The 19,100-nt window shown below is 23.4% G+C and overlaps 3 protein-coding genes across 3 annotated transcripts; 1 reads left to right on the top strand and 2 right to left on the bottom strand. All coding sequences in view use genetic code 6, as the record gives it.

Annotated features, from left to right (window-relative positions):
* Nucleotides 1-319: 319 nt before the first annotated feature.
* Nucleotides 320-6,615, bottom strand: TTHERM_00031640 (ATPase, histidine kinase-, DNA gyrase B; the record flags this gene model as incomplete). Its single annotated transcript, XM_971869.2, has 2 exons — nt 320-2,064; nt 2,238-6,615. The coding sequence occupies 2 exons, from the start codon at nt 6,613-6,615 to the stop codon at nt 320-322; spliced, it is 6,123 nt and encodes a 2,040-aa protein (XP_976962.2).
* A 2,539-nt stretch (nt 6,616-9,154) lies between these two features.
* TTHERM_00031630 (hypothetical protein) lies at nt 9,155-11,740 on the top strand (the record flags this gene model as incomplete). The annotated part of the gene is made up of 1 exon (XM_971868.1): nt 9,155-11,740. One exon carries the CDS (start codon nt 9,155-9,157, stop codon nt 11,738-11,740), a length of 2,586 nt encoding a protein of 861 aa, XP_976961.1.
* A 1,364-nt stretch (nt 11,741-13,104) lies between these two features.
* Nucleotides 13,105-18,188, bottom strand: TTHERM_00031620 (cyclic nucleotide-binding domain protein; the record flags this gene model as incomplete). The annotated part of the gene is made up of 9 exons (XM_971867.2): nt 13,105-13,671; nt 13,740-14,012; nt 14,074-14,700; nt 14,758-15,270; nt 15,324-15,738; nt 15,798-16,310; nt 16,470-17,661; nt 17,711-17,783; nt 17,832-18,188. 9 exons carry the CDS (start codon nt 18,186-18,188, stop codon nt 13,105-13,107), a joined length of 4,530 nt encoding a protein of 1,509 aa, XP_976960.2.
* Between the last annotated feature and the right edge of the window lie 912 nt (nt 18,189-19,100).

The raw sequence follows: 19,100 nt of genomic DNA, 5'->3' as shown, positions 1-19,100 counted from the left end.
TAAATGCATTGAAACAGATAATTTAATATAAATTATTATACAGAAATAAGAAATGTGAAATAAATATTATTTATTAATATCTAATTAATTTTATTCAAAATGTTAGTTAAATTTAATATTAGAAGTTTTTTTTGAGATAAAAGTTAACTTTTTTTTAAAGAATTTTTATTAATTTTATAATTTATTTATTTAGTTATTAAGTTAGTGAGTGATATTTATACTTTTTTGAGTTTAGCATGCAATTTTTTTTCAAATTAGCATATAAATAGATAGATAGATATTTTTGTTTAAATTTAATTAATTTTTGTAATGATTGGTCTCACATATTGATGACTTATAGTTGCTAATTAAATGATAGTTAAGACATTGTGTTCTGAAAAATAAATTGTTATGGATATTGCTAAATTTAATTCTAAAAATAGTATGAAGTCAAAATAGATTTTAGTTGATCAACTTGAATAGGTTTCTCTAAAATATCTATAAAACCTGCAATAATACACTATTACTTTTTTTCTTCATCTGCTTCACCTGTACAAGCAACTACTTTAGGCATTTAAAGTCTTACTTATGTGTGGTATTTTTATATCTCTATAAGAGTCTCAAAGCCATCTTTAGAAGGGAACATGTTTAGATCTAATAAAATGAGCTAGTAAGAAGGGCAACACTAGTTCTATTAATGCTTTTGTACTATATGTTTTAAACAAGAGTCACAGCTAGTTGCTTTATCACATTGCTATTTAGTAATTGAATGTATTAGCTGTGATAGAGAATTACATTAAAATGTTTCATCATCAACGATTAGTATATTCGAGCAATTGCATTTTTTCTTGTATTTATTCTTTAGATCAAAATTAGCTGGGATGTTTAACAATCCATCTTATTGTAAAGATGAAGAAGGTTGCGAATTATGCTATAGGGATTAAAATCCAAATCTTAACGATTGTACGCTGTTCATCGGTAGACTTGCTGTTCCTTGTTAATTATTATCTTCGAAATTAAAGTAAGAAGAAGCTACTTATTATAGTTACATATTTTATATATTTTATTGCTATTATTACGATTAACTAAGAGATTGAGGCTTATTTGGATCTCTAGATAAGCTATTTTATATGAAGCTGTAATTGTTGTTATTAAAGTTTACATTATTGTTGAGCGAATTATTTTATCCTGACATTTCTGCATTTTTAACGTAGTCTGATCCTACAGCTGAAGATGAGAGAAATCTTACTTGCATATTCATTTATTATTGAATATTTGGTTTTTCATTTTATTCACCTCTATTCTTTTTGAATTTTGGAGATATGTATTGGATATTAATATCAATGTCTTCTTCATCAATAGGTACAGAAGCAGAGTTTTTTCTCGAAGAGGGAGATGAAGAGGAGTTCGAAGATGGTGAGGAAGAGGACTAGTTATTAAAGTTTCTCTTATTACTATTTAAGTTATCTTATTCTTACAGGTAGAATTCTTAATCCAACACAGCATCACTGCTTCCTCCTTTGGTATATGGAAATAGTGAGTTAATGACTTATGTATCTGTTTTCATGATTTATCTATTTGTTGGACTCATTTGAGATTGAATAGGAATAGAATTGGTGTTAGTATGGACAAAGCTTATATTATTTAGCTTAGTCTACTAAGATCCATTTAATTTTGCAGTTCTTGTCAGTAAAATATTTTAGTCAGAAGGAACTATACTAGATTAATTATTCAAAATAGTGTTATTATTGTTGTTATTATTTTGTGTTGAAAAATCTAAAATATGAAAAAAGAACTCAGAGCCCTTCGATTTGCCAGATATTATTTCCAACCCTGCTGGCATATGCTTTGGAGCTAAACTCTTTGCTAAAATATTGCTTATCACCAATCCTAGTCCCACACCTTTTGGGTTTAGTATATCAGTCTGTGTAGTTTCAATTTTTGAAAACTCACTAAATAATTTTTTCTTTTAATCATCAGTAATTCCAATCCCTGTATCTCTAACACTGAATCTATAAATCTTGTTTTCTATCATGTTAACCTCGATTCTAATACTACCTTCATCAGTGAATTTAACTGCATTACCTTTTTTGTATGAAATGAAAAAAAAATTTATAAAATAAATTTTGAAAAATATTTTTTTTTCTATAAAAATTTCTATTAAATAACCAAAAAAATTTATTTTTGCTTTGCATAATTTGATTGGGTAAAATTTAAGATGATTAAATAAAATCTGTGCTTTTATTTTTTATTTTTACTTATTAGATTTATTAAGATTTATTTGATTCTTAGCTGATCTGATGAAATATCACTTGTTATTAAAGGATCTATGTAGGATTCCAAATTAATGTCTTGTGATTTCTATTTTACTATAACTCTCATTGTCTTTTTAACATCTTCAATAAGATTTTCAATTTTAAATGGTCTTATATTGAGACGATACTTACCTGCTTTCATTTATGCCATATCTAAGAGATCTTAAATTAAAACATTAAGCATTTGAGCACTCGAAAGCGCTGGATCAATAAATTAGTCATACAGTTCTTTAGTAAGAGACTCTATTGAGCTATGCAAGTAATTCATAATGCTTGAAAGTGGGGATCTAATTTCATGCACAACATAATTCAACATTTTTGATCTGTTTTCGTTCATTTCTTTGAGAACTTTAATTGAATTAAAATGAGAAACATCCTTTACAACTAAAACCAAGCACTTCTATTTATTTACATAACAAGGAATGAAGGTGATTTCTATTATTTTTTTATCATCATTTTTATTTTAATTTTATGTCTAAATCTGCTACATTTATTATTAGATAAATTAAACAGTGGATTATTATTAGAAGGGATTTAAAGCAGATAGATTCGAAAAACGAGAAGTTTTCCTATTTTTAAGCCCATCTATAAAGGCGCTGTTTTAATGCTAAAATGGATTCAAACTGCTTATTTGGTTATATGAAACGCTAGAGTGGTAATAGTTTGGCTGTTAATTCATATTTTATATTGGTGTATTCATATTTTATGGATTATTTGTTGTAGCTTAAGTTTCATAATGATTTTATTTATTTTGATTCAAATTTTTACAGTCTAGTTTACACAACATTTTTATGTGATGACCTAGCATTTCATAATTACTCTCATTTGTATAATCATGCATATCCTCTTCTATCTTTTCAAGTTAGTCCTTTACTGTAAATTCTTTAGCAACTGAATATATAATTTTTTAAAATGGCTGATTAGAATTTTATTTTGAGTTATGTGAGTGGGTTTGTGTGTGATGATATGTTTGTTGCTATTATAGTTAAGGTGAAGCTGTAGCTGTCATTCCAGATCCTGGTATTTCTTTTCTTTTAAGCTTAAAATCGTCTTCATCTCTTTCTATTTAATAATCATTTTAATAGTTTGATTAGTAGATCTATTAAAACTGCTGTTACAATTGTTATCTATCAAACATATTATTGCTTCCTATGTATTCTTGGTTCAAGCTTTCATCGATTTATAGTCCAGAGTCAGGCTGCTTTTATGCTTGATTTGTTTTATTGTTCAACTTCACTGTATTTTTTTAAGGAACTTCTACATCTCTGATTCCCATATTATTTTATAGAGTGCTGCCATTTAAAGGTCCATCTAATTAAAGTTGGAAGCCATTTATATTGCTTGAAAAAATTCCACTATTTACTTTTATTTTGGTTTACTATTACACAGGAGAATTCTCTACCTCGGCACTGCTATTCAGCTCATCTTCATCTTTCTTATATTAAAATCTTGTTGTTTTTCTTGACATGAGTGTATTAGTTTTGTGATAAGATGATGTAGAATGTCTCCTCTTAATTTAAGATAGAACATCATCATTCAAATTATTAGAATTTGTTATTTAATTTTGATAAGTGTAGTTTGAGTGTATATTTATTGATTTTTAAGACTTTTGAGTTGGCACTTTTTAATTGTTAGAAGTTGTTTACTCCTCATATGTTCTATTTTTTGACGCTGTGAATAAGCTATTATCATACATGTATGAATTAATGTTCATAAAACTCGAGTTAAAGTGATTTATTTCAGGGTTGTTTGAGTTCTATCCAACTCCGTCATCATTCAAATTCTAACTTTTAGGCCCCTCTGTGGAGTGATTTAAAGGCTAAAGAGATGCGTTTTTAAGAGAAAAGAGTATTTCTACACATTCTTTATCATTATGGCAATTTAGCAATCTCTTTAAAGTGTAATTGATATTAATATCACCATTTTCGAAGTTAAACAAAATGATGCCTTCCGAGAGTATCTAAAAGAACATCCCATAAAACTCCTTTAAATATCCACTCCCTCCATTATTATAGTTAAACATAGATTCTGTATCTTCTGATTCTATCTGCTTGGGTTAAAATTAATCTTGTAAATTTCGTTTGCTTGATTGAGCATTATTTTAGTTTTAACGTTCACCAATCAGGCCCTGACTTGCATAATTAAAATTTTTTTGTTCTTAATTGTTAACATTGTTCATTAAGTACGGATTATTATTTAGCTCGTTTAGCTGATGATATAGCAACCTGCTTGAAGAGTTTTGTAAATTTTTTGTTGAAAATTAATTTTTTAAATCTTCTTAGAGAATTCCAACATTATTTTTTGGAGAGAGTATACTTTATGAGTCTATTTCCTTCAATGACTACTAATTTTTCGATTTTAATTATATGGATTGGTTTGGATATATGATATTTCTTTTCCCATTTTAACTATTTATGTCATCTTAATCTAACTTTATTCTACTGTTTAAGTTTTAGCCTAGGTTAGAAAGTAGCTTTTTTGAAGGTATTTTCTTATTAAATTATTTAAACTTCTCACTAAATTTTAAACCTTTAATTTCACTCAGATTAAGCAGTGGTTTTTTCCCTATATTTTTATGAGATTTAGGTAGAGATTAACCACTGTAAATTGTATGAGTAACGGCACTAGGGATTTGTCCAGCACTGCTGACGAAAACCTATTTACTTTTAGATTAGTCTATACTGATTGTTCCATCATTTTTCAATCCTGGTGAAGTTGTTCTGTATCTCATAAATGCATTTTTATTCTTACAATTTTTATCATATATGGAAGAAAAACTATTTGACTGATCGCCTCTGTTAATAGCTACATGAGAATATTAGTGTGTGTTATCAAGAACTTCTACTTCTTTATCGAAGACCTTTTTGTTTGGTTTAGTCTTGCTTACCATATTTTCTAAACTGCTCTTCTTTTTAATTTATTTATTTTGATTTTATAAAGTTTAATTACTCTCTCTCTTATCTGCTTTTTATGAAAAATTCTTGCTTAACTGCATTAAAAAGGGATTTTTAGATGTTCTTTTAGAATTGATTCTCTCATTGTTATCATTGTTATCATCAATATTGCTTTTCCCAACATTAGAATTCTATTCAAAATGATCAATTCTCTTTTTGGAAGATGGGTTCCTTTGCTTATCATAGCTTAATATTTTGCTTGATCTATGGGCATTATATGTATTATTATCTTCTTCTTTACTATTAAATTTGTGCTAATTATGCTTCAAGCAGTACATTCCTTGCATTCTTATTGAGCAGTCATCATTACACTATAGATTAATATTACCATAATATTTAAAAGAAATATTAAAAGAAACAAAAGTCTCTATAATAGTCAATATTAATGACACTTAAACGTATACACTCCACGATCTAAATTGCATATTTAAAATACTTCCTAATAAGATGATAATAAACTATAAGATTCTTTCGTTCCTTAAGTTATATTAAAGCGTTAGAATATTCTTCACAAATAAAATAGTACAGCTCAACAGCAAAATCTTATCATCGCCATAATAAATTATTACAAACTGTAAAGAGTTTTCTATGATATTGTAAATGATCTTTTAGTGATATCTATTTAAAAATTGTATGATGCTCTATTTTACTTAGCACTGTTAAATGATTAAATTAAACAAATTAAATGCTCCATCAATAAGAAACAATAAGCACAGCACTGAGAATCCTTGTATATTGTCTGATTTAATGCAAGTCCCTGGAAATTAAGAACTATTTATTTTTTATTACCCAATAGAAGAAACGCAATTTTATGAATACTGATCAGAGTTTTTTTAAGAATTGGAATCATTATTGACAACTTCCTGTTTAGAATTATCTTGTATCATATTAAAGACTGAGCGGGCATAAAAATACTACATTATATTAACAACTATTAGCAATAAATATACAAAGCTAAGCCGCTTAGACTGCTTTTTGCAAAATTTGGAAACCTTTTCTAAACATTATGAAAGGCTACTTTTCAGATTGCTCTTTTATTTCATTTTGTTAATTGCCCTACCTACCTACCTTCCTTCCTTCCTTCTTCGAATTTACGCTAACTATCTAAGTTTGATATAATTTATAGCTTTTGTGAAACTTTAAGCTTGCCAAGTCTTATTTTGATACTTGAAGTATTTATAAATCTTCTATATTTAGCTTGGCTTGCTTGCTTGCTTTATTTATTTATTTATTTGTGTGTATGTAATTATATATTAATATGTGTATTAAAAAACTTTGTTTATTTAATCTTGGACTATCTATTATAAATTATTTAGCTTGATTATACTCTGAATTTCCAAAATCAATTAATTAATATTAACTATCATTCATTCATTCATTCAATAAGACTACTTGGTAAATATACATATATATAATCTCATTTATTTATTTAATTAATTAGTTTATTAATTAAGTATCTACACGCATTTATCTTCAATATACATGTATATATCTCATTAATTATTTATTTAATCCTTTTAAATTAAAATTAATAAATACATTTCATTCAAAATCATAATTAATCAATATTAGAAGTAAATAGAAAAACAACTCATACAAAATTTTTAAATCAAAGTCATGATTTATTAATTAACAATTAACTATCTAACAAATAAATATATATATAAAAAAAACAAACAAAAAAACATATTTTGTTCATAAAATTGATTATAGTAATATTTAATTTAATGTAATAGCGAATAGTAAATACATGTATGAAGATCTTTTATAATTCTTTCTAATCTAAAACAAAAAATTTACTTAACGATGAATATTAAAATAGGAAAGTAATCTAAAGCTTATAAGCCAACAGCCAATGTTTTTAACAATTAATTTACTCATAATCTATTACTTTCTTTTTCATTTTTTGATTCTAAGAAAGTTTATTTAAATAATTGCTAATTATCCTTTTTATAATTTATGTTTAATTTTTAGGCTTTTAAATTTTAAAAGTAGATAGATAGATACAGGAAATCTTCTAAATTGTTTTAAAAATGTATTTAAATATAATTAAAGATTAATTTTTTTTTGCGAAAAAAAAAGGTGAATGATTTTTAATATAGAGATAGTTTTAAACCCAATTAATTTTATTATTGTAATTATAAAAATATTTATATTTTATATGTATAAAAGTATTCAAATTATTTTGTCAATATTTATTTTTTTTTATGAATCTCACTAATAAAATTTTATGTGGTTTTTGTTAAGCTATTTTTTTTTATTAAAAATACAAAAATTTGATTACAAATAATTGTTTGATAAATATATTTGATTTTTAAATATTCATTTTTTCTATAAATTTCATAACGCATATGTAATTTTAGCTGCAACATTAATAACTCTAATGTTACTTAATTTTGTATTTTATGAGAGCAATTGATATTTTTTTGCTTATAAAAATAAGAATACAAATTACTCTTAAAATTCAATTTAAACAAAATCAATAGATTAATTAATATTTAATATTATATCTAATGTTGATTTTTTAGACTTTTTAAACATATGATAATCTTAAAAGACTAAATTATTTATATATATTCATAATTTCATAAATCAAAGCTTTAAAAAAAGTATATAAAAATATTTACATTATTTTACTAAAACTTAAAATTAGTTTCTTATACTAAACAAATTTTATAAAATAACAAAGAGTAATGAATTACAAAAATTAAAAAGAGCTCAATTACTTAAATTTTTGCATTGTTTATTTATTGATAGTTTAAAAATAAAAGTTAAATGTGAATAAAAAATAATTTAAAATATACAGATTTTACTTAAATAGATAAATTATAAATAAAATATAAACTATTTACTTCTAAATATAATTAATACCATATTTGAACATTTGTTTTCAAATAATTTAATTATATTTTTTAATATATAATTAAAGTAACATATACAAATTAAAAAATTTATTATTAAAATAAATATTTTTCAATTTCATAGAAATATTTAGAGGTCGAAATCCAAAGTTTTAGATACTTTTTAATAAATTTCCATTCATTTTGATGGTATTGATACTTTTGATTCCCATCTCTAGAATTATTTATGGCTTATAAAATTATTTATTTTAAGTAAAAGTAACACAATTTATCGAATTAGCTTAATTCATCAATAGAAAAAAATCAAAAATGGTTTTTTACTATTTATTTCAAAAATTAAATTATACTTCCTATTCTATGATCAAATTTTTTATTTTAAAAGGAATTTATTTAAATAAAACCAATTCTAGTTTTAAGTAAATTAATTTAAATTATCAATAAATCAATAAACAAAAATATTTTAAAGGTATTATTCATTTGTAATAATCAAAGGTTATTAAATTGGAGGAAAAAAAATAGTTTTATTTTTTTTATCTTAAAAATAAATTTTTGTGTTTGGACAATTAATTAATTAATTGCTCATTTGTTATTATTTAATCGAAGCTATGTAAAATGGATGGCAGCAAATATTTCTTTTATGTATATTTATTTTCATTATTTTTCAAATATTTGAGTTTTGATTGCACAATCCTAAATAATTGCTATTTTTTAGTTACTAATAGATGCTATTTTTAAGTCATTATAATTTGGAATAGATTTTAAAGAGAAAAGAGCTTATTATTTTATGTATTTGATGTCATGTTAAAAACAAAGTAAAATTGATAATAATTAATAAAATACCATTCATAAATAAATATAAGTTGCTTAAAAGTAAATTAAAGAGAGAGAGAGTAAGTATTTTTTATTTCAAGAAGAAAAAAAATTATAATTTGCAAAAAACAATCAATAAATATAATTCTTCAATTAAAATACTATAAATAATAAATATATTAATAAATTAGTTGGTTGGTTGATTGATTGATTGATTTATTTATATATTGGTTGAATGGATCAATAATTTTAAACAAAAGGTAATAGCTTAAAGATAAGCACTCTTTTCACCAAAATAAATTAGCATAGATTGAAAGGTTTATAGGATAATAACTTAGATATTCATAAGATGAATCAAAAAATAGATCGTTAAACTATCATTAGTTAGTAGCTAAACAAAACTGACCTTTTAAAGTTTAAATTAGAATCTTTTTCTGAAGATAAGATTAACTCTTCATTTGGCATATTAAAATAAATAAAAAACATTAACACTCAGGGTAGGTATCAATAAAATAAATAAGATAGCCAAAATAATATCTAATAAGAGGTAGATTAGCATAACAGCTTGAAAGCTAAGTAAGATAGCACCAAAAAACTTACTCTTTATGAACATTAAAAAATCGCAATAGGGCCAAAATAATAAAGCATACAAAATGATAAGTAAGAAAACTATGGAAACAGCAAATTCATTATTAAGCAAGAGAGCCAAAAAAAATTTAAGACTTAATAAGATTTACTATAAAAAAATGAAAATGTTTAAGGGGATTAATTGGTTTATAGTATCGATAGAGGATTCAGTTTGAAGGCATTCAAAAATAAATTTGAATTTTAAAAGAATAGAAAACCTCAAAATTAGAATGATCGAGGGTTATCTCTTTAAAATGAAAGGCCATAACTTAATAAAATATTGCAAGTAAAAATCTCTTAATCTCCTAGTGGCTAGTAAAATATAGAAAATCAATTTAAAAGTGTAGAATAAACAAAATTAGCTATTACTTAACCTAAATAATGTGCAAACAATAATAATATATTTAATAAACCCTAATCATTGCTAAGTACAATTTATTTTAACTAGAATCCTTACTAGCTTAACCATAAATCTTCTTTTCTTGATAGTAGCAAAGTAAGTACCAAAAACTCCACTTAGGTTCAAATAAATGTTAATGGTAATGATAAATAGATGTTGAATCAAAGAATATCAAGGAAAAATCTTACTGATTATCATAATCAAAATTATCGAGATTTAAGCTAATAATAAGAAAATTTAAGCCTTTACTTACTATATAGAGAGTAATAGGAAGAGTAAGATAAAAAATTAAGAGAATTAAGCAACTAAAAGTCCTTTAGAAACTCTTAAGTTGTATTAAATAAATATTCAAATAAAGATTTACAAGACGAGGAGTAAGAAATTTTAGAAAGCAACATTAGCAAAAGGCTTCACCAAGCAAGTCAAAGTTAGAAAATAAAAAATTAAATCGTAATCTATGAGCATGATAAGCCTATTTTCAAAAAGAAAAATTTATTAAATAACACTCTTTGTAATTCAAATACTGAAGAAGATTAGAATGGTTTAAGCTATTGTGACTTTCAAATTTAAAACAGTAGAAATAAATCAGTAGACTAACTAAAAAATCAAAGAAGTAGATCGCTCTAAACAATTAAGATCAATAAAAATAATAAAAGTATTTAGATTGGCGAGGAATAATTTTTATAGGATGACTTTGAAGATATAAAATAATAGGAAAAGTAGTCTTCTCTCTAAAGAATAAATAAATCAATTGACGAGAATGATGACGATGATGAAGAAGAAGAAATTTTGTATCCATCTTCATAAGCTAAAATTTAGCAAAAAAAAACAACTCAAAATGCAACCATGCAGACAACATTTACTGAGCAAATACCTGAAATAGTTGCAAGAGAGTTAGATTAAATTAATAAAAATAATTAAATCCAAAATACACAAAATGTTAATAATAACATTATACCAATAAGAAAAAAAGAGAGACTTATATCTTATCTTTCAGTAAATCATAAAAATTTCTTGTCTAGCACTTCATACTACATATAAAAGTATGAATATGATTAAAATAATAATTAGAAATTTATCAGAAACTTAAAGAATAGCAAAAGCCAAAAATAGTATGATGAACAGGATAAAAATTATAAATTAAAAAATTATTCCAGTACTAAATGTCTTACACAGGACTACAGAGAAGTTAATAATTGTGAATAGGATTTTATTTAGGGATAAGAATTAATTTAAATGCCTATTACACTTCATACTTCTAAAGAAGAGTTTCTAAGTTAGCTGAATAAGAAAATTCAAAAAGTTCAGTTTTATCTTAACATGATTGAGAAAAGAAAAATCTAAGATTTTAACAATCTTTAACAAAAATAAGCTGTGGGGGATTTTTAAAACTCTACAGATGAGCAGACTTAAACAATTTAGCCATAAAATTATTAAATTGGTAAGAGATTAGTGTTTTAAATAGAGAGCGAAGATGTACTTAAAAAAATTAAAGAGAGTAACAATCCACAGTTATATGAACTACTTAAATCTTATCAAGTAAATGGCTGTCTCTTTCCTATATATAACAACAGAGAACTCGAACAAATTTCACTATGCCCCCTTGCTGACTAGGTACAATCTTAAAAAACTTTCAATAAATTTAATAATAGTAAAATAAAAATAATCTGTAATATAATATTGAAAAAACAAAGAAATAAAACTTCTCATCATTATGACATCAACAATATTCTTCAATAATCTAGTAATGCATATAAATCTTAACTTCTTTCTTAATCTCTTTTAAATAAATGAAACTAGCTCAAAAATCTTAAAAATAAATGTAACTTAAATTAAATATAAACAAACTATTTTATATAATAATAAAAATTTATTTTTACACTTAAATTATAAATTTATTTTTAATTCAACTTCTATTTTGAAGTTTCTCAGCAAAGCTAAATTTTAGAAAAATTATTTATTTTACATTTGTAGTTTTTCAAATTTATTTTATTCATTTTAAGCTCTATATTTATAAAGAAAACGTTTATATTTATTTTTAATATTTATTTTAAAATTTTATTGATTTAGTTTATGCTGTTAAGTACAAATATTCATTTTTAACTATTTATTTTCAATATTGACAAGATAAATATATTTTTTTTACAATATTAAACTTTTTTATTAATTTTATGATGAATTAATAAATATATTTTTTAAACTATTTATATTTGATTTTAAAGCTAATAATGCTTGTTTGGCTTTAGAATTTAAAAAAATTATTTTTTTTTACATAAAAGTTAATTATTTTGCTTATTTTTTAATAATGAATTTACTACAAAATAAAAGACAAATTAAGGAAAAGTTTAAATTTCTTAGAGCTTATCTCACTTCTTTTTTGGGATTAAAATTATGTTAAAATTACTTCTAATGTCTATCTTACTTATTCTTAATTTAAAAAAAATAAATTATTTCTTTCACAATAATATTATTGCTTTATTTTTTTAATTAATAATAAATTTTTAATTAAAAGTTTTATTTAAACTGCTTTAGAGAAAAATCAAATTTTAATTTCATAAAACAAAAAAAATAAACATTTAACTTAATATGAAATGTTTTTATGGTTAATATCAAAATTTGATGATTTATAATTCATTGAAGTCGAATTTAGCATTTTTAATTTTAAATAATAAAATCAAATTTTAAAAGATAACATCGCTTTTTCGAATATTTAAAACTTATCTGTGAAATGCTCCTTAAGGTTAATTTATCAATACTTACAAAATTTTAAGATAAGATTACTAATATAAAATAATATTCAAATTAAGATTTTTTGTTAGATTATTTAAACTACTTTAGAGAAAAATTAAATTTTAATTTCATAAAACAAAATAATAAACTACTTTTAACTTATTTTGAAATAAATTTTATGGTTAATATCAAATTTTGATGATTTATAACTCAATGCAGTAGAATTTAAGATTTATTTTTAATTTTATACAAACAAATCAAATTTTAAGTGATAACATCGCTTTATGCTTTTTTGATTATATTTTCAAACTTTTCTGCAAAATGCTCCTTTGGGTTAATTTATCAATGCTTACAAAATTTTAAGATAAGATTACTAATATAAAATAATATAAAGATTAAGAAAAATTGTTAGATTTATCTTGAGTTAATCATCTCTTATTATTTGGTGTTAAAATTTTGCTAATATTATTTAGATGTTCTAGCTTATTTACTCTTAGCTTTTAAAGGAAAAACTTTTCTAATTTTTTCTTTCTATCTTAAAATTATTTAAATCCTAAACAAACTTGAGAAGCGTTATTATGGGGAAAGTATTTAGTAAATTCTTTAAGATCATCAAAGTCATAATTGAAGAGCTCATTTACTTAATTATTTATTTCATAATTAACATCCAAAGTAGTTTATTGTAAAATGTTAAGATTCTAAGCATTATACATTGAAGATTTCTAAAGGATTTGTGGTAGTTCCATACTCATATTGTTGTAATTCATCTTCATGTGAACTTTGTTACTTTCTTATTAAGGTTCATTTTCTTGATTTTAAGTATTAATGTGCTGATGAACAGTTTTTTCTTTATTATGTTCCTTCTAAACTAGCTTTTATACTAAACCTTATAGATACTACAATTATTTCTCATACACTCTCAATATTGAATCTTTTTTATTTTAGTTATTTTCTATTAATTGCTTCGAAAATTTTACTCCATCTGTATTTTATTTCTTTATTATTAAAAAAATTAATTAACTTTTAAACTCACTCCTAAACAAAGAGAAAAAAATTATATTACAGATAATGAATGTGACCTAAAAATTTTAGGATTGTAAGTAATTGGCAGAGAAGAAGGACTATCATTATGGAATGCAAAATCTTTTATCAAAAAATCTGGCTCCTCTATCTATAATTGCAAGTTACTCTCTATTTTCGAAAACTTCTTTTTTAGGTTAGTTGATTTCCTTTAAAAATCCGTCATTCTTTTGCTACTTTGTCTTGATATGTTTGGGCTTTCTATATAACCTTTGGATTCTTTCCGAGAATTTTATCTAGAGAAACTAGGCTAAACCTTTTTAATTAATTAATTAATTAAATTAATTGATTTAATAATATAAATTTAATAAATTTACTATTGTCTTTGAACTTATTTTCACTTTGCTCAATCTTTAAAATGTACCATTAGACTAATTAGATTCTTAATTATTTTTTTAAAAAACTGAATTTCGAAGAATTGATGTGGTTGCTGTGTTATTACGTATACTTTGTTTATTTTCTATATTTTTTTAAATAGATTCATCATTAATTTCAGTTATTTTTTATTCTTATTTTGTATCATTTGTTTCTGTTTCTTCTTGATTTTACTAGTCAAATTTATTTTAAAATGCATCTTCTTACAACATCATTGCACTAGATTTGATTAATCCAGTAGATATTTTCTTTTCACTACCGAGCTGAGAGAGGGATTATATAGATGGTTTTGATTTTCTCTTTGCTGAATCTTAAGAATCTGAAGAAATTGATTCAAATGAATTTACTTTTTTTGTTGAGGTTTTTCTTATATTTTTTAATTTTTCTTCAATTGAATCTTCTGAATCACTTTAATCTTCATTTTCTTCTGCTATTTACTCAGAAATAGCTTCAATCGAATCATTTTCAGATTCCGAGCTACTTAAACTGTCTTCACTTTAACTGGCAGAAAAATCGCTAACATCATCATAATTATCAAACAAAATCATTTCATCACTTTTAAATTTTATCTAATTTATAAAAAAATATATTAAAATCTAAATAATTTATATTAAATTAAACTTTACGTATGGGTACATTTTAGAGAATCTTTTATCGCTTAGCTCTGCTGTTATGACAAAATCTTAATTTAGCTACTAATTATCTGCTTTATTTAATTTTTTTATTTCATTAACAGTGTCTAATCTATATTACTGAGCTTACTAAGACACTTCCTACTTTAAAGAAAGAGTTTTATATTTGTGCTGCTTTCTTAATCTCTTCATTCTTTTTTAATTTACAGAGAAATTATGACGCAATAAAAGCAGCTCCTTATTTCTTATTAAATGAATTTATGGGCATCCACTTAAAGTATGTCCAAAATGTTTGCATCCAAAGCACTTTTCTCCAAGCGAATTTCTGTATAGTAAAAACTAGTCTCTTAATTTACAAAATTACTCATAATCTTCAGGATCTTCCTTAAGCACTTCAATTAAATCTTATCTTGTTATAATAAATACATGACTTATATTTGTAGATCTACAGCTAAATTCTCTTGGAATTCCAGAAAAAAACCCCTTGTATCCAAAAAACTTTTTATCCTAATTTTTAAATGAATAGAATTTAAAAAAATAAAATTATATAAAATGAATACAGTAGAAAACTGAACAGTTTTATATTCTGATTATTTGCTTCCTCCTTTATTATAGTAATAAAATTCACATTCTCCTTTCATCAGATAGTAAAGCCTATAATCTTATTCTTCCTATTCAAAAATGATCTCTCCAGGCCCATAGAGTTTTTCTTAAATTCTCAAAGACAACTTTTATATGCTCTCCTTACTAAAATTGAGTGAGAATGATTTATCTTGCATTAATATCTTGCCATAGTATTCATTATATATTTAGCTTTTTAGATTTTTAGATATTTAGTTAATAACAGCAAAGCCTTTATCAGGTGAATCATTTTCTAGGTCATGAATGTACTCTATATACTTCAAAACTCTTAGCTGCAATTCTTTTCCTATTGATCTGTTACTCATGAAATTGATGGCGTTATATCTCATAATACTTTTTAATTCAAAATATTGATAGTGATAAAATTAAATTGATAAATAAAGATGAATTACAATTGTTTCTGGTATTTATTAAAGTAATCTTAAAATACATTACCAACTGTATTTACTGTATATGAAAAACACATAGAAGCTACTATACTATACACGATTACTACTGATCTTTCAGGGGTATTTTATGGAGTGATATCGCCAAATCCAATAGTAGCAGTAGTAATGAAGGAAAAATAAAGCGAATAATTGTACCTAATTTACCAAGCAGTATTTTCCAATTAGTAATAATTTAACCAGGATATTTCGTATTTATCGTTTATTTAAGATAATCCAACATAATGGAATATACATGCAAAATAATGAACAATCATTACAATAAAGCAAAAAAGTCCTGATAAAACCCACAGCTGATGATATTTTTCAGCTAAATAATAATGGTTATTTAAATCATCCATATATTTTAAGACATGTTTTATCCTAATAATCATCAACAGGAAAAAGAAGTGTTAAGCTGAACCTAATATCACTCCTATCAAGGTGATTACATCATAGATTAATTCATTTTATATGTATCTAATTTGTTATTAAGTTGTATAATTGTTTCATTATAATTTAAGAAATTTAAAATTATTTTTAATTTTATTAACAAATTTTTCTAATTTAAAATTTAATAATGGTAAAAATAACATTTTCTAAGCATAAAAGAAAATAAAAATTGAAATTTAGGTTTACTTTTTTGCAATTAGAGTTGGGTTGGATATAATTTCTCCTTTTTCAGAGAGAGATGTTTTAAATTTGATGGCAACTTCTACTGAATAGGAAATACCAGTTAGGAAAAAAAATGCATAAGAAAAGTGAGAAACTTCTAAATCAAATCCTAACATCAAAGGAAGATAAACAAGATTTATCATAGTTATTAGAACAAGGTAAATTTTAAAAATTATGATAGGAAATGATCCTGGGTGAATGGAAAATTTGATTATTTTCTAATATATTTTGCTTTTTTCAGTAATTGTCTTTTAAGAAATCAATTTCCCATCAGAAAGATCACCTACCAAGCCTCTTTCGTATAAAGAAAGAGAACTGAATCTCTACTTTATTAAATTTTTTAATTTATGTTTTGCTTTTAGGAGTATACATAACTTATTCACTATATCCCATGTTTTTTATTCGTTTTATTTTTGATCTAGTTAAGTGCAACTAATCATAGATTCAGATCTTTATGCTTTAAAACCAAGCTTCCAGCTTTTCGATTGAAATCTTTCTAGTATTTGCATTTAAACTTGCTTCTCTTTGGATTCTTTTTTTATTTATTCTACTTTTAAAGAATCCTCTAGAGGATTTTCATTGTTAAATTGCGATCTTACTAAACCAAACTCGCTTTTTCTTGGAAAGAATTTCTTTGATTTGGTTTAACTTAAATTAACTGACTAAGCATTTGTTAGTTTTCTAGAGAAATTACTCTTATTATTATTTGAATTTTGCTCCTTTTCTTACTTCGAAACTGGATTGCTTTGGGTAATTTTCTCTTCTTGGCTTTCAGATTTTTTAGAATCGATTGAAACCTAATTTTTAGGTATCATTTTATCAAGTGATAGCCTTAAATTCTGTAACATCTGCTTTCTTGTTGGAGTTTCATTCTAGTTTTCTTCTTTGGTATATAATAAATCTTCCGACTCTTTTGTTTCTTTGTATCCTGTTTAAATGAAATGTTCTTAGTTGTTAAGAGTGCCTAATTGATTATAATCATCTTCAATTGTTTTATCATTAAAATACTGTACCTCTTAAGAAATACACATTTACTATGAATCTTAAATCTAATTTCCATTTTTATTATTAGTAGGAATAACAATCAAGTCTTACTTTTTTTAATTATTCTCATTAAAATGGTCACTCTCTATTGATTTTTTTTGACGATTTAGGACTATTATGATAGATTAACATATGTAAGTTGAATTTGATTAAATAATTACCATTTTATGTATTTTTTTTTATACTCAATGGCTGTGACTTTTATGAAAATAAATCTTCATCGCTTTTAAAAATCTTATGACAACAAGTTATATTTTAAAATATGGACAATAACTAACTTACATTTGATGTTGGTGAAAGAAGTTAAACATGACCATTGAAGCTGTGCTATTCTTCATTATAAATATCTTAAATTTATTCTAATTAGTTATGTTTCGCTATGTTTTTTTTATATTTATATTATATTTCTTATCTTTTATAATCATTATTGCTTTCTAGCTGGCCAGGTTAAAACATAAAGTTATCGTTTTGAACTCCACGGGCCGCTTATTATAAAAATACAGAGTCTTCTTTATAGTCAATTTTGCTAGATTAAAATAACTCCGCTTACTATTTTATTTAGGAATCTTAGTTCTCTTTCTAATAAACTGATTATTCGTTTTTTTACATATCTTACAATCTATCTTTAAATAATTGCATTCAATAAAAAATTACAAGTTAAACTTAGATCATTCAATACACTTGAATAAGCATTAAATTACTTCTAAACTAAAAATATTTAATCAACTTAATAATTATAAATGAATGAATGAACACATAATATTATTTAGATAATTTACTATTATCTCTATTAAAATATTTAATAAACAACTAATGCTGTTTGAAGCTATTAATAGTTAAAAAAATTAGATAATATTTATATTTATAAGCGTTTCGATTTTTAATATAATTAATTTTATGTATAGCATAATATTTATAAAATTGAGATATATTTATTCATACAAAAATGTTTATATTTATCAATTTATTTTTGGTAAAAGCCTTCATTAAATTTTTAGATATACCATATACCCTCATTAATTATTATTGTTATTTGTGGAATTTTATTTTTTTAAGTAGAAAATAGAGAGAAGTAAAGTTTATTTAGAGCTTGATATTAACAAATATTAATCTGAAGTTTTATATTATTTATAAGGAGATTATTTTTAACTAAAATTGTTCTATCTTAAATATATTCATTAAGTTTATATTAAAGAGATATTACTTACAACAGTTTTATTATAAGTATTTGTAAATCACAAAAAAATTAGGTTTATAGTTATTTGAAATGACCTTTATTTATGTAAGGAAAGAAAGAAACATATCTTTCTCTAGAAATAAAATAATGATCAATTAAATTTATATTTAAGAAAATAAAAATTTAAAAAATAAAGTTAAATTTTTTTCTTAGTTGATTATAAACTTAATAGCAATTTTCTAATATTTGGTGAAATAAAATGTAAAAAAATTATTTATTTTTAAAAAATAAAATCACATAAATTTTTATTTAATTATATGAGTTTAATTTTTTGCAGTTTTATTCAATTCTCATTTAATTTATTCTTAAGAAAA

Source organism: Tetrahymena thermophila (genome assembly GCF_000189635.1).
Source record: "Tetrahymena thermophila SB210 genomic scaffold scf_8254667, whole genome shotgun sequence".
In the NCBI taxonomy this organism is placed as follows: domain Eukaryota; phylum Ciliophora; class Oligohymenophorea; order Hymenostomatida; family Tetrahymenidae; genus Tetrahymena; species Tetrahymena thermophila.
This window is presented reverse-complemented; position numbering and strand designations above follow the sequence as displayed.